Below are 20,913 nucleotides of genomic sequence, written 5' to 3' on the forward strand. Positions count from 1 at the left end.
ACTGCCGTGCTATCACTATCCAAACAAAAGATGGGGACCCTGGACCCTTTACATGAGGACATACTATGCCCTTTAGGACAATATTCCTTTTTATGCTGCCTAGGGTTTCATCATTTCTACACATGCTGTATGACACTCCCTGGCCAGCTTTTAATTATCTTGCACGTTACTATGCACCTTATATAGAGCACCCACTTTCCTCGCACACCCACATGCACCATCCGGCAGTCCTTAAAAGATCTCCGACAAAGCGACCCTTCGGGGGACCCGTTGGGAATTGCAGCGCCGGCCCAACGAGGAGCACCTGCCCGATGATGAAGCATGACATCCTTCGGGGTGTGTGAGGGCAACAAGTAAAAGGAGATGTTCTTCCCACTTCTCTAGTAGGTTCACGCACTATACCTGGGGTCTTACCTTTTTCTGGGTTTTTCTTTTTCTTTTATTTGATAGGCCTGGGTGACTATTTGCACCCGACCATAGGAACAGTGTTCTTTTGTTGTAATCGCTAGGCATGAGGAGCGTGAACACTGGACCATAATCAGCTCCTGGGTCCCCTTCTTTTGTTTGGATAGTCTTTCAACAATTGCCAATTCCTGACCCATTCTCTCAAGTCGGTTTCTTTAATTTGAGACCATAAATCAGAGACTTCTCCTCCCCCAGTGTTAACCATTGGATCAAGATTTAGCAACAAAGCTATCCACAGAAACCGGTGCCAATCCTTTGCAAGAGTCTCGTTTTACCGAAAGTCTGACTTCTTCCAAACCTTCTGTACATATAGTTACCTTCTACGAAGTAGAGGGTACTCTTTGTGTTCTTTACCAACCTTTTTCTTTGATTTATCTTTTTCCCACTTCTGTTGAGTATATCCAATTGCTAGTCCACCTCCCTGGAATAACTACTATTCCGTTGCTGGGGATTGAAACTGCTGTTCATATTATCTATAATGTATACAGCACCAGTAGAGGCACCATTTAGGAGAGGTGCAGGTGTAGCCATCATGGGGAGGTTGATTTATTTGAAAAGATTGATACCTGCTCCATCATACTATCTTTTGCGTTGCCTTTTCTCCGGGTTTTTCGCTCTCCTTACTGCAAGAATGTGCTGCTTTCATTTTAGCCCCTTGGTTTGCTGATGTGGGACTTGCAGCTAGAGCTCCTGCTCCCCTCAGAGCCATAGACTGCATACTCTGGTCTTGATTTAATTTCCCCGCTGCCTCTGATCTTTATATTTTAACAGTGGCTCCTGCCCTTGGCAGGGTTTCAGCTTAGCAGGGCTGGCAAGGAAAAGGATGGAGGCAGAGTAAGGAGAGATCCTGCACAAGGACCCTCTACTGGGAAGGACTAACCTATGGTGACTGCTCCACGACACCAGAGACATCCTTACCTCAGTGAGGCACCGGCCTGCTGTAGGAAGCTGACTCTGTATATACTATGCCAAACTAAGGTATAGTGTGCCCAGAATCTAGTGGATTCCCAGAGGCTTACAGATATAAAAAGTGGATAGCACCCACTCTCCATTTGTGGTAGTGTGGGCGAGCAGTAAGGCCTTATCAGAGCCTAGTGTTAAGAATTTATTGTACACACTCTGGCAAGAAATGATGTCGCACACTCAGACTGAACTCAGACCAATGGTTTGTATCAAATATTTCTTTTGTTTCATTTTATTTTTAGAACCAAACAGGACTTGGTGCAAGTAAGTAAAATAGTACTTTTTAAGAATACAGTTAAAAGCAATTGGATGCAGTTGGCTTTGTTACAGGCAGGTCAAATGTCCAGAAACAGTTGAAATTACTTTGCAGTTACTTTTTAGATTACTTTCCAGATTACTTTTCAGGATTACTTTTTCTACTCTGTGATATGCCCAGATATCTCACTGGGACATTTCATGCATAAAAGGTAAGTAAGTTTGTTTTCTTAAAACAGTTTCTTAGGTTCTCATACAATTTTCAACTCCACATAACTTTTTCACAGAAAAGCAGTCCATGCAATCTTATGGGAGAAAATCAGGTTATCGGTCTTAAGGTAAGTACTCTGTCTTGCGCATTGGATTTCTGGGGTTAGAACCAGGATTCCCCCAGGGTCAAAGATGCTCTCAAAGAACACCCTCAGCTGCACTAGGGCGGCTGAATGCAAACTGCTGAGGCCCAATGTTGTCCAAATGAGGGATGGGGGGCCTCCGGTTGGTGGCTGCTCACTGGCACGCCACTTGGATGTGGGAGCAAAGCTCCTAGAGTTTAGCTCAGGGCAAAGTGGGATCCAAGATAGCACACAGTGCGTCCACAGTGGCACAGGCGGCTGGGTGTAGGGTGCTGGATCTACATCGGGATCCCTGTTGGTTTCAGTGGGAAACTCCAGTCAGAATAAACACTGCATGCTCTGGCACGAGGTGTTGTGTAGTTCCAACAAATCTATGTAGGATCTGCGCGTTTAGACAACATAAACTAGGGGATTGGTATCCAGACTGATTCCAGGTACCCCCGAAGGATGTTAGTCTGTAGACCAGCTAGCTAACAGTGCCACGATGAGCCACTCTTACCAAGGAGCGAATTGTTTCTGGCATCTATCAAACATGACAACTCTGACCCTGAAAGGATAGTGGAAGCAGTACAGTACATTTTGCTCAGTCACTCATGCTTACTTTGTCTCCGAGAGATACACAAAATAAACGGGGATGTTTTCAATAAGTATTTATTGAACCAGCGGCCTTCTAGTATAATTGTGCTGCAACAACCATAAGACAGAAAAAGATATAAGAATATGAGCACTAGTAAGTTAGAATTCTACTATAGTGCTAAGACCATGAATATATGCAGGCATATATATACATAACCGTAATAATGCGCACTCCTACGATGCAAACCCCAACTAGATGTACCTAAATGTACCTAGCATGTATGTAGGTCTGTAGCCAAAAATCCCCTTAGGATAGAGCCAACCCCATTACCTGATGTGGTACCCTGTCTTGGTCTCGAGATGGACACCCTGCAATTGATGTCAGACCACTGCATGCTGGGACCTCTGCTTCTTGCATCAGTTTGTCAGCATGGAAGCCTTTCTCCTCTGGGTTGCCCAGGGAAGATGTAGTGCTTATATACCCGAAGGGTACCCTCAGGGGTGCTACGTGGAAGTGTTATGTGGGCATGTCTGGCAAGGATGATGATAAGGGTGACCCTTATACAGAGTTGTAATGCAGAAGATTGTAATCCTTCTGGGATTCTTAGAATCCTCATGCATAATAAATGAGGTTAGTTTTCGGAGAAAACCACATGACATTCATTCAGCACCTAACTAGGTAAAAGGTAATCGCCTGACCTGGTATGTAGAACAATGGTAGGACCGATGTAGATAAAAGGTTGTGTAACTGCCTAGGTCTATGTTGGGGTCCATTGAGGTTCATAACACCCACTCCTCATCTGACTGGACGACATAATACTAAATTCTAAAATATGCCTGTTTATAAAAGCATAAAACATTGCTAAAATAGGAGTTTAAAAAACATCTAAAAACATGGTATGTGTAAAACTGTTGTATACGTTAAAAAAAAGCTCTCTAAATCCTCTAAAAATTCAATATACTGTCAGACCAACTGAGCAATCCGAAAGCCGTAGTGGTCAGTGAGGGCAGAAGAGGAAAAATAAAACAAATGTTTTCGAATTCCAGATTTAGTTGTTTTTGAAAAAGACAAATTGTTCCCAGCACACAGAGGGCCAAATGTTTGTGTTCTGTGCGGTAGACTCAACATTACTTTTACCTGCCTTCGTAGTCGACTGTCCCTGTAACACCTCTTGGATCAGGTCAATGGAGCAAATGTGATCTTCTCCAGTTCCCACAGCTGTTGCTGAGGAAGCTTATGATGCTTGTAAGCTTGGTGCAGACCCGGTGTCCAATCCAACAGGAGCTGAGGCATCCCTTGGTGGCTCTAAGAAAGCCGACATCAGAATTGGAATACGCTGAGGACACTGCACTACATGGGCTTTCAACGGGTCCAGCAGTACATCCACGTCCGGAGGCGCAATGAATGGAAGTGTTAGACCGATGTCAACACCCATTCTTGTCTGCAGAATAAGCAGCGGAGTACAGGCCAAACGCAGTCACCCCAGACTGATCTGAATGACAGAAACCAATGCTCACTTACTTCCTGAAGCAGAGTTGTGCCCAGATGGAGTACCATTCGTTCACGACAATGTCGCTGTAGGAAGGTGGAATCTGACTGCATGGTTACCCCCACTTTTTGCTTGGTGTTTTGCTGGTTTTCAACTTAGTTTGACTGGGATCCTGCTAATCAGGACCCCAGTCTATCTGCTTTCTCCCTAAATTGGTTGTTCATGTACATAAGGTACACTCCAGATTGGATTCTGGGGAACCCCTATAAGTCCCTAGTATATGGTATACTATGTACCTAGGACATAGGTACCCCAGAGGCCTCTCGGGCTGCAGCATGTATTATGCCACCCCTGGGAGACCATTCAAAATAACACAACAGGTCTGCTACAGCAGCCTGTGTAAGGTGGTGAACACCTTGGAATCATACCTCCACACCAGTAACTGGTGTGGGAGGTATGATTCCACCCTACTAGAGGGAGAAATATGACTGCACGGGTACACCCGGTACCAACTCCACAGACCCTGGCATAAGAAAATGGATGCTGCCAGTCACAGACACGAGTCTGCCCTCCTGTTGCTGGAGGAAACTCTGGCAGGGGAAGGCTGGACAATGTTTCCTGTCACAGGGAGGTGTGACCACCTCCCAGACAGGCTTTAGTGTGTTGGGGCTGGGTGGGTGCACTCCAAGAGTGCTTTGATGTCTGCACTGGGGGTACATTTGGTGCGAAACGGGACAGAGGATATGGGTGTAGCCACCCCTCTGTCCTGACCCTCCCATAGGTGGGTCCCCAGAGTTTGTCCCACCCCTTCCCTGGGTATAAAGTAGGAACCTCTGGATACAGGACTTTGGATCTACCTGGACGAAACTCTGCTACAGAAACCAAATACTTCAACTATCTACACTACATTGGATGACTGAAGAATCTCCCTTGGAGTAAAGGAGTTACTCCCCTGCAAGGCAGGCACCAAAGACGCATCTGACCGGTTTGCATCTATGCAGCTCCTGAAGGACTCCGAAGATTTAGCAACACAGGAGTTTAAAAAAATTTTTTTTTTAGGAGTTTTATATATCTCTGGCCGGACCCAGGGATATCGGAGCGCTTTCCAGCAGTTTTAACAGCAAGAGTCATGTAATAGAGCCTGTTATCTTGTTATACATATTGGTTCGGAAGTCCAAGTGCGCTGTGCAGTATTGAGGTAGTACATGAGTCCTAAGATTGCTTCGATTAGTGCACCTTGTCTTGTGTTGAACCACAGCAGTTTCTTGCAAGAGTCATTAGTAGAGCAGTGATCCACATATAGGTTTGGAGGTCCAAGTGTGCTGTGCAGTATTGAGATAGTATGTGAGACCTGAGAGAACCTCGATTAGTGCACTTAGTCTTGGGATAAACCCCATGGGGAGGGGGAGGGGTGGGGCAGAGGAACAGGAGGTGGTCAGAGAGCAGGTAGGTGGTAGGCCTTAGTGATACAATGTCAGGGTGGGTTCCCAAGCTTCCCCGAGGTCGACTAGTGCTCTTAGCAAACCTGAGACCCACAACCCACGTGGGGACTGTGCACATTTGCAGCAGCATATGCTTTTTGGCGATTCCGGAGGCTGTGCTTTGGGCAACTTGTAGTCCAGAACCTGAGCAGTGATTCCACCGAAGATTACCGGCCTACATTCCATGAGTGTTTCGTGGGCTGGTATTTTGTGATTCCTCTCGAGGTCCCTTCGCGACCTGTGGGTCCCTGAGAAGGGTACTTTAACTTTCAGTGGGCTTTCCTGGTTGCTCCAGACTTGCCCTGACTTTCCCATCGCTTGGGGAGTCCCCAGGACCTTGCCTGTCCTCACCGAAGCATCTTTTCTCTGACCGTGTGGGTTGCAGTGCCAAGGCTTGTTGGTCTCCAATCCGGACACTGACCCCCCCCCCCCCCCCCCAGCACTAGACATCCTTCGTGGGACAGCTCGCCTGTGGACTTTGGTCGTCGACGTCTCCTGGTCCCCGTGGCTGCAGAGTCCAGCTTCACCTCTTTGCACCTGAAACACCCGACATCAGTGGGTACTCGTCTACCGAGCCCCTGGTCACTGTGAAGTGACCCAGACTCTGTCCCCCCTGCTTTCAGGTTCTTCTCAGCTCCAATCCAGGCTTGGATCACACCAGACACTTCTCATCTTCCCGGCAGCAGCACTTTGCAGCCTCACGCCATTGAAAACGACGAAGATTCCCGACACCATTTGACACCTATGCATCCGGCTTCCCTGGGTTAGGTAACACAAGTACTTCGTTACTCACATGGGTGCTGGCCTTAGAACCTTTTTAAGTTTGAAAGGGTTTGCACAAAGTCCTCTCCTAAGTGTCCTTAATCTTTAAAATTCCAACCGCGACTTTCCCATAGGATTGTACGGAGCTTGTGGCTGCATTCTCACACTGCATGCATCCCCTGTGGGTCCCCTGTGTTACTACCTTGGGTGGTTCCTTGGGGTCCCAGCGATTCTACGTGCTCTAGGCGCTTTCTAGTCAAGTCGTGGTTTACCACTTTCTTAATATATGGTTTGGTCTCCCCCGGGGCCCACTGTGTATTGTGCTATTCACTGTCGTTCTAGTGCTTTAATATTGTGTATCTTGTTCTCTAATACCATAAAGAGGTTAGTAGAGAGTATTTAGAAATAAATACATATATTTTATATATATCTTGTGTGGTTCTCCTTTCATTTGATCATTCAGGAGGTTTTAATCTGGTAAACCAAGCTGCTTTACATTCCTTCGAGACTCCGCATGTAGGCTGCTCTCCATAGGTACCACTAGTATAGCTTTCAATAAAGGTTGTCTTTAACATAATCATCAATAAGGGTCGTTTGGACTGGTGCAAGGTGCCCACTCTAACTGGTGGTACGCATATACCAGGCCAACTTCTCAGTCGCTCCAAGAGCGCCTTTTCCATCTCCTTGGTAACTGAGACGTCCATTGCATAGCAGAAAAATTAAAGCCAGGACACCCACTTCAAGTAGCAGGATAAGAAGACGACCTCCGAAAATGCTTCCAAATACAGTGTGTATCAAGGATGGAATAATTCCAAAAATCATCTAAAAGGTGCTTAATAGCTCAGAAGCTATGGTCTTACATAAGTGTGCTATCCCACTTGTATCAGACATGTTAAAGATACTATGTACCATTTTCCCCGAAATGGGGCGGGAAGTTAGTTCGGACTAGGGCCTGTATCTCAGCTGAAGACCTTGCAACCTGTAGATCAAAAGTCTTGCAGGCCGAGGTCGTATTGGGGAAACATTCCCCGAAGGCCATAGCGGCGCCTCCCTGACTGTATGGGTCAGTGGAAACAATACTTGCATACAACAAGTAACGCTGGAACTTACTGTGACCAGATAAGCGATGCCTGGCAGCATCCTGCAGCAATATTGATTATTCAACATCCGATAACTCTTGTTCGAGAGTAGTTTGAACACTGAATGAATGATGGCAGCTGTGGACCCTTTCAAGTGACGAGATAAGTATGCAACCGATGCGTTGCAAGCTCTGTGAAGCATAATATCCTGACAAATTTAAGATCCACTTAACAAATTCTGGGAGTCTGAACCGCTGACACTTCAGTGTCACTATTTCTGCATCTAAATCTGTATGGCAACTCCCAAGATTCATGGATGCATTCCTCCACCAACGGTTCATGCCTGCCTATCTGGTGGTACTGTAGACCAATTTGAAATTGAAATGTCAATGGCAATGTGATGTGGCCATGGATTAACCATTCTGTGGAAGTTGATTCAGCCACAGTGAAAGGTAATTGGTCTAATTTTTCATGTGCAGCATTGTATTTTTTTGCATCTCTTCGTGTCATTGTTGTCAGTTGTTTCGTTAAATTATAAGCAGAAAACAGACGTACTGTTGATATATCGCCAGGGCACGTGACCGGAGTGCAATGATTGTAACGTCCAGCTCAGTAACAAACTTGATCCTAGCTGTGATTGCTCATGAAAAAGAATGGACACATCCTGTTCAATAATATCTATAGCGGAAGAAACTATGTTGCCCAGTGAATAAATCCTTGATGTTGGTGTGGTCATGCCATTGTCGACCACTGCCAAAGCCTTCTCTAGGTTAGCCCTATCAATTTCACGCTATCTCTCTGCAGCCTCCTGTTCAGAGATTTTTCATACTTCGTTGTAAATAGCGCATAAGAAGCTTTTTTGATTTGTTTTTCGGGGACCTAACAAAAAATCCCTTAGGTCCATGTCATCTAAGTAACGATAAGTGTTTCACCTGGGACATTGTTGAGGTTTTTAGCCAATGTAGGCATAACTTCCCAACACTGTAGGATGTCACCTCCCCGGATGTTCTTGTTGTACGTAGCTTTGATAAGGCCTATGGATACTAAACGCTTCAGCGGTACCTGAATCTTAACTGACACCTATTTGTGTCTATAGGCCAAACCAACCATCCCTTCCACTTGGGATCCTTGAATTGTATGAACCATCACGTAAAATGTCATTCTGCTCATCCTCACTGTTGTTTATGATTTTGCCATCCCTCAAAGTGTGCAAGTGAGGGAATCCGAGGTGTGTTCAAGTCCTTGATCTTGGCTAGTCCAAGATAGGAAGTTTGTTGCACTGTATTGTTCAGAAAGACAATCTGTTGTGGTATGAGACACGCTCTAAATAATGCCTCAGTTCCCTGAACCTGCCAATCTTTATTTCCCCCCAGACCGATTTCGTGTCTATAGTGTCCCTCCAAAAGTCGAATCCTTGTAAAGACAGCTGGGAAATAAAGGAAGCAGAGTATATCGGTTTCATGTTGGTAAGCATATTTTTCCTTGAAGGTGTAGGTGCAACCTTGTAATAATGAGGTCGGGTCTGAAGTGTTAAACCGAGAAAATAAGCAAACTTCTGTGAAAACATTTGTTAACTACCTTTCGGTGGTGTCGGGCAATGTTCTCATTGATTGTAAGTAAACAATGTTACGTGGGATACTAGCTTTGTGCAAAAATTTATGACTATAATGCTGATAACAATGCATGGTGACAAGATCAGATGTATCATCGTACAAATCATTTTTGGAAAAAGCAGCACTTTGTTCTAAATCAGATAGCATGATATTCACAGTTTCAATGTCCCAATCATCAGAGAATGTACTGATGCAAGTGTTGGATTTATTGTAAAATGCACACAAAGGGTGTCTTAGAGATGCTCCCTGAAAAACAGCCAACTGCCTCGTGTTCAGCTGACTGGTCTGCACCAGCATGCCTCACACAAGTTTCTGACCCCCTGAAGTAAGAGCCTTTGTGCTCTCGTGGGTGAGGAACAAAGCCTGCTTGGGTGGAGGGGCTTCACACTTACCCTCTAGTAGGAACAGCATTCAGGGCTATGAGCTCAAAGGCGTCCTGCTCTTTGTAATGCTAGCCGGGCCTCTTCAGTCAGTGGACATGCCCGCCACCAAGCCCCACCTTTGGCGGCAAGGTCGGCGGGAAAATTAGTAGTCGGGACAGGTGTGTGCCCTCTTTGCTACGGCCACCGTTAAGGTGCCCAGAGCTGAAGTGACCCCCTCCTTAAGAAATCCTTCATCTTGAATGTAAGGATTTTAACCAATAAGGTTCGGGGAAGCCCCTCACCAAAGCGATAGAAAGGGGTACATACAAAGGGTGTAGTCTCCCTAAAGGCAAAATAGACCATTGGCTACTACCTGCCAGTACCTTTAACACACCTAAATTCAGTTTTTAGGGGCACCCTTGAACCTTTGATTTCTGCAACCTACGAAGAGGAGGCTGTGCAGCAATGCTTGAAGACGACTGATGACTTGGCCTCAGCCTTACAAGCCCACCTCCAGCAGAAAGAGCCTACGAAGAAGACACCTGTCCTGTGCCCAGCCACTTCTAAGAGCCCCAGTAAGACTGCCACTCTTCAACAAAGACAAGATCTCCTAAGGACAGCGGCCCAGTCCGGGAAAGTCCAACTTCAAGGACTCCGGATCCAGGCGAATCTGCAACCCCTGCACCAGACACCCACGTCCAGAGTCTGCGTGGCTCACATGTCCAGTGAAATTTCCCCAGCGATCTGGACCTCGACTCCATTGGTGGCTGACCTCTCCTGGACCCCCCTAAGTTGCCTGCAGCCTCAACACGAAGGAATGCCCCCTGACCGCAACCTGCTCAGACACCAAAGGGCACCCCGGATCATCAACTCAGCAGACGGTGCCCAGCCCTCCTTTGAGCTCTCAACGTAGCTGCTCTGCCGGTGGTCTCCTTCATCCAGCCTCCTTGTCCGAGCCTGCAGCCTCTGTGTGCGACCGAGATTCCCAATTAAAACAGACTGGGTGCCCGACACTGATTTGCACCCAGCTGCCTCGTGTTGCTGGCGGTGTAAGGTTAGTGCTGCCTTGTGTTCTCATCCCCCCCCCCAGTGCTTGCTTTAACCCCGAGGCCTTTGCCCTGAAGCCACGGGTCCCTCCCTGCAATCTGCACCTTGTTCAGGGATCTCAGTCTGCATTGAATAACATTGGGCCCGGGTCACCTCCGAGCCTGGCTGCCCGAGTGCCGCTGGTGGTGCAGTACCTACCTCAGTTCGACCCTTGCCTAGTGTCCCTCTAAATCCCTGAAAACTGGAAGAGTACGTTGTCTACTTACCTGTTAATGCATATAACCGTTTTTCTCCCATGGGACTGCATTGTATTTCTCCTATTGCATTCAAATGTTTATTAGCTACAATTGTGATACCAAAGTATAGCCCGGGCCCGCTGCGCAGCCCGGAGGTGCGCGCCCCGGGCCCGCTGCGCAGCCCGGAGGTGCGCGCCCCGGGCCCGCTGCGCAGCCCGGAGGTGCGCGCCCCGGGCCCGCTGCGCAGCCCGGAGGTGCGCGCCCCGGGCCCGCTGCGCAGCCCGGAGGTGCGCGCGCCGGGCCCGCTGCGCAGCCCGGAGTTGCGCGTGCCAGGCCCGCTGCGCAGCCAGGAGGTGCGCGCCCCGGGCCCGCTGCGCAGCCCGGAGTTGCGCGCCCCGGGCCCGCTGCGCAGCCCGGAGGTGCGCGCGCCGGGCCCGCTGCGCAGCCCGCACGCGCTGTGGGTCCGCTGCACAGCCCGGAGGCGCGCGCTGTGGGCCCGCTGCGCAGCCCGCAGGCACGCAGGATGCAGCTGACAGAGCCTTCCAGGTGTAGTGTAACCTTCTCCCTCTGTGCCTCTGGAGATGTTGTAGGGAGCTCCAGGTGGAGTCGCCGGGCTCTGCCTTGAAGAGGGACCTCAAGCTGCATCCATGGTCTGCATGGGTGTCCAAGGGCAGTGCTGTGTGCCCTGGCACTTTGCAGCACGGTGCCTGCCTGCTGAGTCAGGGCCTCGAGGCGCTGCGTCGAGGGCACGTGTACATAGGTGCCTGTAGTAATGAAGTCCGTGGCCGCGGTGTAGTTTCGGTCCTGCTGGTCCGTTGCTGGCAGTAAGAAGCCCGGGTCGGGCAGGGCCCTGGTCTGCGAGGCCCCCAGCCCCGCCTCGCGCCGCCTCTCATTGATAAAAGTCGGAGTCGGCCTCCATGCCCATACAAGGCTCCCTTTCCCTGCCCGAGCCCCGGCCTGGGCCTCACATTCCTTATAAGCTGCAGCTGTCTCCAGCTTTGGGGAGGCGCTGTGAGGACACTGGCGGGGCGGGGTCGGGGGCGCTGCACACCCCCCGCCTCCACTCAAAATATATCTCCGTGTCTGCGCCGGCCCGGGATCAGGCCCGTTTTAGAAACACCTTCTGCCAAGTCCTCGGGTGTTTTCATGTGTATTACTGCATTTCATCTTTGAGCTCCAGTAGTGTCTGCCGCAGAGCACACCTCTGTGCCGTGGGAGAGGGACGAGCAGGGCGCCGGGACGCAACATACGCCCCGGCACTGGGGTGGGGAGTGGCTGCGTAGACACTCCTTTCACCTCTTGGAGCCGGACTCTTGTGGCTCAGAGGGAATGGTTGCTGTCGGAGGCGGGTCCCACGTGACTCCGTGTCCCAGTGCAGCCACTAACAAGCATTGGTAAAGTGGGCCATCGTCGAACACCAGCCAGCCCTTGATTAGAAAGAAGCATTCCAGCTGGAGGAAGTGAGGCAGGTCTGTCAGAGGTGCCCTCATACCTCCCATCTCACGCTCCAGACACTGTGACGCTGTCAGCTGATGGAAGTGAGGCAGGCCTCAGAGGCAGCCTCATACCTCGCATCTCATTCACACAGATACTCTGGCTGTCAGCTAGAAGTGCGGCAGGTCTGTCAGAGGCAGCCTCATACCTCACATCTCACGCTCCAGACACTGTGACGCTGTCAGCTGATGGAAGTGAGGCAGCCTCATACCTCGCATCTCATTCACACAGATACTCTGGCTGTCAGCTAGAAGTGCGGCAGGTCTGTCAGAGGCAGCCTCATACCTCACATCTCACGCTCCAGACACTGTGACGCTGTCAGCTGATGGGAGTGAGGCAGGCATCAGAGGCAGCCTCATACCTCGCATCTCATTCACACAGATACTCTGGCTGTCAGCTAGAAGTGCGGCAGGTCTGTCAGAGGCAGCCTCATACCTCACATCTCACGCTCCAGACACTGTGACGCTGTCAGCTGATGGGAGTGAGGCAGGCCTCAGAGGCAGCCTCATACCTCGCATCTCAAGCTCCAGCTTCTGAGGCACGGTCAGCCGGAGGAGGTGCAGCAAGCATCGGTCAGGCCTGGAGGTTACTGCAGCTGATGACAGCAAGGTACGCTGCATCGAAACACCTGAAAAGGAATAGCTGTATATTTATTCAAAATTAACACAGATGTGAGGAAAACGTGTACTCTTAGCCAATGTTTGAGGTTTTCTGGCCGTACTGGGTAAGAACGTAGAGCGAGCCACACAAGTTACACCACCCGAGACTCCCATGGGTGTTCAGTTGTTAGAAATGTCTGGGTTTTGTAGGATTCCCATGGTTAAGACTAAACTTGGGCTCCAATTCTGCAGCTATCAACATCCTGAAAAAGAGTCCTCTTTCTTGACAAATGAGGTTTCCTTGTGTTTTGGGACCTTCACTACTGCATGTGACAGGCCCACACAATAGAATATTACATTAATTTCACTCAGTTTCCGAATGATGGCAAATGTGCAGCAAAAGACTCCCTGAATCACAGTACGTGTAAGCTCCTTTCAGAGTTGTACTATTATAGGGATGGGCTGTTGTGTGCAGATTTAGATTTCGTATATAGGTTTCCCGATTTATGCCCTTGTATAGGTACAATTCACATTGCCCTTATTTGGACATAGAAATACAGCCCTTATTTAGACATTGTCCGTATAATCCAAATACAGGCATGGCCACCTACATCCGTCCATCCACGTCACTATGAATTCTTGGAAAACCAGACCCTTAAGCCTTTAGGAATTTCCCTCAGCTTGAATATTGATTTCTCCAAGAATTCATTAAGGGGTTCATTCATGACGTTCCTCTGCCCGACTTTTACGTCAAGACTGGCATTCCTAGACACCTTCAAGGTATAAATATACCAGCACTTGCCCTGGCAAATTGCGGTTCCCGGAGGATTCGATCCAACCCAGACTACGCGGTTCGCCACGGCAAGTTCGGAAGGAGATCGAGTTGCAGCCTGATGCACTGATCTGACTCTGCCATCCTCCTCGCAGAGATTCCAGCTCCAGTGCTCTCGGACTTCCCTTGCGGGGGGGTTAGCCTATCGAGTCCAGAAAAGAGATTCCAAACTCTCTCATCTAAGGTATGGAGCTGACCAGAACTTAGAGAAACTTTTGGCAACTCTTGGCTAAACTAAAATATAGCTAGCTATACTTTAGGAATGGCACCTACTTCAAACCTCATACTGCACTTGTGTTAGGTACACTGGGGTAAAACAATTTAGAAGCATCCGATGAGTATCACATTTTTGCTTGTTATTTATGTATGTATTTTGATTAATGTCATAGCTACAAACCATGCTATTGCAGTATTATTTTATCTTGCTGCTAACCTCGTACATATTGTACTTCGCAGTCTGTCTTACGATTGTAGCAATTCAAATCTGTTGCATGAGAAATAAGATTGTTCAATAAACCCTTTTATTGAAACGTCAGTCTCCCTATTTCCGTGCAACTCTATAGAAACTAAGCATGCACGATTGAGTGAAACTGTTATCTATTGTTTCCACGATTCTGAGACTGTTCTGATTCTAAAAGGAAACAAAGTTGTCATGTTTATGCGGTTGTCAGAGACTAATCCCTTATTGTATATTCAAAGTTTCTAGTGACCTCTGAGAGAGCTGGCACACACAAGTATTTAAGTTTAATATACTCGATAGAGACCTACTGACCTTAGTCCTATGTCAAATCTATATAGTGTGTTATTACAATGCGCAAAGCCTATCCGGGATTTAGGAACTACACTACAGGGCGGAACTCGCAGAATTTCACTGAGTTTTTATGCTACGCCACGAAATTCCAGAGATTCTGTAGAGTTCCTCCAACAGGCGTAAATATGCACTTTGCGCTGCAATTTAGAGCCAGTAGCACATGCCATGCACAAAAGTCAGCGCAAATAGCAGTGCGCAGTAGCGTTTGGCCATTCCAGCTGATTTTGCTACTGCTTGAGAAGGAGCCCTCCAACTGCGACCGCCTACGTAGGAAAACCTTCTCCGTAAGCACTCCAAGCTACCAGCAATTGCTCCGGGGGACAGCAAAGCTTGCTTGCGCATGGTCGCCAGCTCACATTTCTGGAGTCTTGAAGAAGAAAAAATTATGCCATGCGCTGATTGGCAGAATTTGGCCAGAACTACGCATTACAAGAGTAACGCAGAGTTGTCAAATTCCACCAATTCCTCAAGCAGAATAGAACTTGGTGCCCAAGCCTAATAAATGACTCCTCATTCGAAACTTATGTAGGCCACATTTAAGAATGCTTAGGTTTCCTTCCTACCTGTTTATTTTTATATAGCTTTGATCATATGACTTGCTGCATGATCAGTAAACAATGAAGTAGAGTTGTTTGCTCTGGGTACCGCATGCTTTTCGACCACCATTAAATTCAGTATATCCTTGAGACCAAAACCGCTTTACAGACAAAATGGTTTATCATTTTTGGGAATCTGCCAATCGGGCAAAAATGACAAATGAAAACGCTGTCAGATATTTCTTTTTGTTTTTAACATTTTAGTTTTGTTTTACATTTTTTGGGGTAAAACCATAAGCAATGTCTCCCAGTGTTTTCAAATCTGTTTCTACCACACACAGCAAGTATATTGAAATCACTTGAAGCAGGAAAATGTACCACTGTAGGGTGATGGTGTATTATGCGGTGATGCTGGTTAGACCTCACCATCGAATACTGTTACAAACCCCAAAGATGGTCTTTGGATTCTTTCTAATAAATCCTTAGCTCGGTCCTGGTTGTATGGTAAAAAGCAGTCAGGATTTACTAAAGGAACTTGTGTTAATCCTGTTAGAGTACCAACATGAACAATAAGCAGTTGACACGACTCAAAAGAAATAGGACACCAATTTATATGAATAGATTGTATTTTTAGCTTAATTTAGACACCAAAACGAACGGACTTGCATAAATATAACCAGTGTTTTAATTTTAGAAGCAATATAAAATCCGTGCAAAATAACAGTGAAAATTTAACTTTACATTCAATAGTAAACACTAGTGACGATTGGTCACATGCAGTTTGAGTTGGGTGATACCCTTGCAGAGGGTAAGGGTGATGTGGGTCCCACGACCAGGCCCTGACAAACCAATTTTACATGGCCCGTGGAGCCCGGGTGCAGAGTTGCCCTGACCATTCCTGCTGCTAAATGGGAGCAGCGGGAAAGCTGCTTTCTTCGTTTACACAGTGCTGTGGGGGAACAAGATGGAAAATAAACAGTGGTTGCTGACGTCTGTTGAAGGTTGAATCGTGTTCCTTTCAGGTGAAGCATCACGTGAAGGGTTCAGTTGCAGGACTGGTGACCAAACATGCCTTGGCAGTGATAATCGTTGAAAAAAGGTAAGTAAAGTTCCCTTGGTCCTGGGGAACATGGTAGCTGACTGTATCTTAGTGGAAGGCAGGACTACAGTTCCCACAATGCTCGAGACTGTCTGGATTTGGGCGATCTCTCGGAGGGCTTGAAGGCGAGCGATTCTTCAGATCCAGAGATTTGTTTTACATGCAGTTTGCAGGGGACTAGTGATATTAGTCAAGGGCAGTCTGATGTTGCTTCAGGCTTTCACAGGTCTGTGTCTGGGAGAACCGAGGGTTAGCCTAGGACGAGTATCGATCAGGCAGTTCCAGGAGCATTGTCACAAGTGCAGAGTGTCACTCTTTTGCTTTGTGCAATTCCTGTCCTGTTGTCGGTTTCAGTACAATATCCTATGCTGACAACACACAAATTGTCGTGTCCATCCATCCATTGTCTAGGAGGTTGCTAGGAGATTAAATAGCTGTATGTCCGTAATAGTTACCTGGATGGACAACCATTGCTTAAAGTTAAAATCCGACAAGATTGAAGTACTCCTTTTAAGCTCCAACTAGAGGTGGGCGGAATTTGCGTAGTCGCGCGACGCAAAACTCTGCGAAACTGTAACAATCTCCGCGAGCATGCAGAGTTCCGCGAACATGCGGAATTGCTTGTTCCGCCAGTTCGCGGTGCTTTTTTCCTGTTCGCGAACGCTGTTTGCGTGCTCGGGAGGGAAATATCTTTTTAACACGCACTTTGAAAGCGTGATCAAGCAATTTAGCGAATCGTGGAATTTATGGCAATTCCGCATTCTCCGCCGAATGCGAAATTATCCAAATTCCGCGAGCGGAACGGAATTTACCGCCCAGGCCTAGTTCCAACCAGTCTTTCTGGAATCAATTGTGGTGGCCTTCTAAGCTAGGCCCTTTGCCATCACTGGCCCCCAAGGTTAAAACCTTGGTGTGAACTTGGATACAAATCTCACATTCAAAGATCGGGATAAAAGATGAGATCAGCTGATTTATCCCGAACGAACAAAGGCACTGTGGTTGTCTCCCTAGTGCTATCACGTTTGGAATATTGCAATGCAATCTACTAAGCTGCCCAACAAGGCCTATTAAAGCTCCAGAGGCTGTATTTTGCTTCTGTTCGGCTCTTGAAAAAACACAAATCTGCAAGAAGTGGGTTCAAGGAAGCTTCATTGGCTGCCAGTCAAGAGCAGAATTGCCTTTTAATCTTTGTGTGGCATGAAACGCCCTTCACGGAACCGTCCTGAGTACTTGCAAAACAAAATGAGATGGTATTCTCCCTGTAGATGTTTACCTTCAACTTCACCTAAGGCTATGGCAATGCCCAGGATGCATAAAACTTCCTGTGGTGGCAGAAGCTTCGTACATGCCACAGCCAAGCTTTGGAACCAAATGCTACACAACCTCAGATTTCAGGCAAATTTGCTCGCGTTTAGGAAACAGTTAAAAACCTGGCTTTTTTTTCCTCATCCTTACTACTTGTGGTTTATTTCTTTCCTCTGTAATCTTTTTTTAACCACTGTAGTTCTTGCTGCCAGCGCCAAGAGACCCTTCTAGGCAATTGTTTGTGATTTAGAAACGTTACGTTATCTTTATTTTATCCACTGGATGGGATGTCGACTGTGTCCATATAACCCCCATGCCGATGCCTCGTCAATTCCTTCTTTTCTGTGCTTGCAACGCGGATCTGGAGCAGTTAGGGGGTCGTTTTTTGGCCAGTTTCAACATTCAGGGTTTAAGCCCTGTCGATCTTATGGCAGACAGAGGTCTGCCACAGATCCTCATACCATCTGTTTGTGGTGCCTCCGAGCAGTGTGGTGTCTTCGGCCGAAGGCGCTGAGCTTTGCATGAAAGTTCTGGGGGTGCTACTATCTGAGGCACCGAGTCAGTCTTCGTCGAAGTCCAGAGACTGACTGAGGAGCCTTTTGCATGAGAGGCCGTCTCCGATGTCGAAGGAGGTTCTGAAACACAAACTATTGAAATGTAAGTGTCTTTGACATAGTCTCCCAGCCTTCTACAGAAGTCTACCCCGCTCCTCCCAAAATTTCCTGGACCCTGGAAGACTCCAGCCCCAATGCAGGAGTGTTACAATTCCTTTCATTAAGTCTGAGCCTCCCACTGGAGCACTTTCTAGTCCCAAGGAGGGAAGAGGTGCCCTAACTGCATCCTTGCCGGCGGGTTCGCCCTCATGACAGTTTGACCCTCTGATTTTCGGATTAGAGCCAGTTCACAGCCCTTCTGGACTCCCACTTCTTTGTCTGGGTTGGGTCAGTCACTTACCTCAGCAGCACCTATCAAAGCCGAGCCAATTTCTCTTTCTGACGTCAACACGACACTGCAATGGCATCAGATTGAGCCGTCTCTTTTAGACCACTCCATCTGCCCTTATAAAACCTGTCAATGTTTTCCCTATGAGACCACACAATTTTAAAGGTGAAGGAGAGACTTTGGGGTGTCAAGACCCCTAGGGCAGACCTGTCCAGGCTCTTTTGAGTCCTCTCCAATTTCAGATTTACTTTCTCCACTTGGTATGGCAACAGAGAGGAGTCCTTATGCTGATGTGTTGAGGCGAGCACCTGTAGTCTGATTGCCAGTTTCCCTCAGTGGAATTATCCACATACCCTTAATTGGATGTTCTTTACCAAGGTGAGATGGGAGTGGAGCCTTCACGTCCTTACAATGAGTCTCTATATGACCTTTTTTAGAAGCTTGGGTGAAACCTGTCGCGGGAGCTCCAGTTGACAGGGCCGTTTCCCATAGGCATTGACCCGCTCCTGGGGACCCAGTTTGTCTCTTGCATCATTCCACCATGAAAGGACTGGTGGCACAGGCTGCTACAACTTCGCCTGACCCTAGTTTCCTTCCCTTGGTTTCACCAAATAGTCCAGATGATTGGAACACAAGTTTTTCATGCTTTATGGGACTCAGTGGCACATCTGCTACCTTCTTTTCCAGAGGAAGCCTGGGATGGATTCCTTCAAGTGGTACAAGATGGCCAATGAAGCAGCTAAATTTGCCATGAAATGTGGTATGGACACCACTGATTCAGCGGGTACAGCTATGGCTTAGTTAGTTGCTCTGCTCTGACGAGCATTACTGTGTCTATATGGGTTTTCGGAGGCTGTATAGAATAGCCTGAAAGAAATGCCGTTTGATGGTGAATGTATTCGTAGCGTGTTGGCCGTCAATACTTATGCTTGGAATTGTATTGCCATCTAGTGATGGGTTCAGATGTTTACAAGTTTTTTTTTGCTGGTCTTCAAGTCACGAGGTATAGTGACTCCTCCGGTGTGTAATGTGCGTGTTCCTCAGCTCCTATGTTAGATTGTTTTTGGCTCATCGGGTGAGTGTTGGAAATAAGGAGCAATAAAGTGACCTTTATAAATGCTCACGATAGCATACAAACAATATTCCACCTAGAGTAAGGTCCATACCACGAAGGCATCAACTCTTGAGCTGGAGCTCTTCATCAAAGTAAAGAAAACTGCCACACTTGTATATCGGGCATCAATTAAACAAATGAAATGCAACTAAACTGCTGAAAAACTCATTGGCAGAACCGAAGTAGAAAGGCACCACTTCTACAACAAGTAGTAAATAATCGACAGCAGTGGAGTCGAGGAGAGGACTCGTGCAGGAAGGTGACGGTGGTGGTAGCGGGAAATTAATATGACTTGAGGCTTTAGGTGAGAGAGGCTAATAGGTGAACAGAAAGAGTACTCTGTCACCTGTGGACATTTGACCCTACCTGTGCCCTGGTTGCGTTTCTGATCGTGCTCCTGGACCCACGCTCATACCTGCAACCTCCAGCGTCTCCCTGCCGCTGCCGCAGTTTCATCCCTTGCAGCCGCAGTGTGCAGCGGGACTACAGTCCCCAAGAACCCTTGCGGGGGAAGCCCGCCAACGTCATCGGCATTGCGCACAGAGGCGCATAAATTAACTGCTAGCCCCCGCGACGCGGGATCGCGCGTGGGTCGGCGCCGGGCTAAGCCCGGGCAAAGGGCGGGCCCTCTGTGGCCCTCAGAGGCAGGAAGAAGCAGAGCAGAGCCACATCTCTTGCTATCGTCCTGGAGGTACTGTATTACAACATTAGATTATTACTGCAGTTGTCAACTGCCTGTGAGAGGGTTGGATCGAAGGCACCATATCAATCATCAGGACTGTGCCTGAGTGTCATAGGAGACGACTGTAATCGACATCGTTATTGCATCCTGACTATACGGGATTCGTAAACATTAATTTCCGATTGTTATTTGCTCACCCTGTTTGGTCACAGTTTATGGTTGGCAGCATCTGGTTGCAGCTTTGTTTGTGAAGTACTGCTCCTAGGCCATTTAAATTTTATTTGTCTGCAATGCACTGACTTTTGCCATTGCTGTATTGGCTTTTAATTTCACTCTGTCCCATATATTATAGAGATACCATGACTACCCGTGTAAGTCAAAGCAGAAAATCTGTGGTGGGAGGATCAGTTAGGGGGACCTTAGACCACTTCATTACTAGGGCTGCCACCGTCCTGGAGCAGGAGATAGCTATTACTGAACGTAGTTTGTCCTTGGAGCCTCTTTTTCAAAAACGCTCGTCGTTAGGACATATTGTGAACGTCCCTTCACCTCCAACCACCTCTATCTCTACCCCAGCCGTGCCCTCCGCACCTGATTTGAATTCCATCCCTCAGACCCTTGCTGCCACGGACACATCAATTATCCCCAATACTAACAATGGGTACACCTCCGATATCCTACATACAACTGATAACTCAACAACGGAACAGATTTCGATTAAAACCGTTAAGAAAGCTAATAAAAATCCTCCTAGGAACAAATCCATCGGTACTAAAATTACAAAACGTAAGAAAAATACCAATGCCCCTCTTCCCAA

The 20,913-nt window shown here is 47.7% G+C and overlaps 1 protein-coding gene across 2 annotated transcripts in view; it reads left to right on the forward strand.

Annotated features, from left to right (window-relative positions):
- Positions 1-20,913, forward strand: part of SRF (serum response factor) — a 404,589-nt gene that overhangs the window by 150,882 nt on the left and 232,794 nt on the right. Inside the window, exon 3 of one of the 2 annotated variants that reach the window (XM_085610157.1) lies at positions 8,798-8,890. The exons of the other annotated variant lie outside the window; for it this stretch is intronic. Coding sequence (XP_085466283.1) covers positions 8,798-8,890 — 93 coding nt within the window. The remainder of the gene's footprint in view (positions 1-8,797; positions 8,891-20,913) is intronic. 2 annotated transcript variants of the gene reach the window in all.

Source organism: Triturus cristatus, chromosome 6 (assembly GCF_964204655.1).
Source record: "Triturus cristatus chromosome 6, aTriCri1.1, whole genome shotgun sequence".
NCBI classification, from domain to species: domain Eukaryota; kingdom Metazoa; phylum Chordata; class Amphibia; order Caudata; family Salamandridae; genus Triturus; species Triturus cristatus.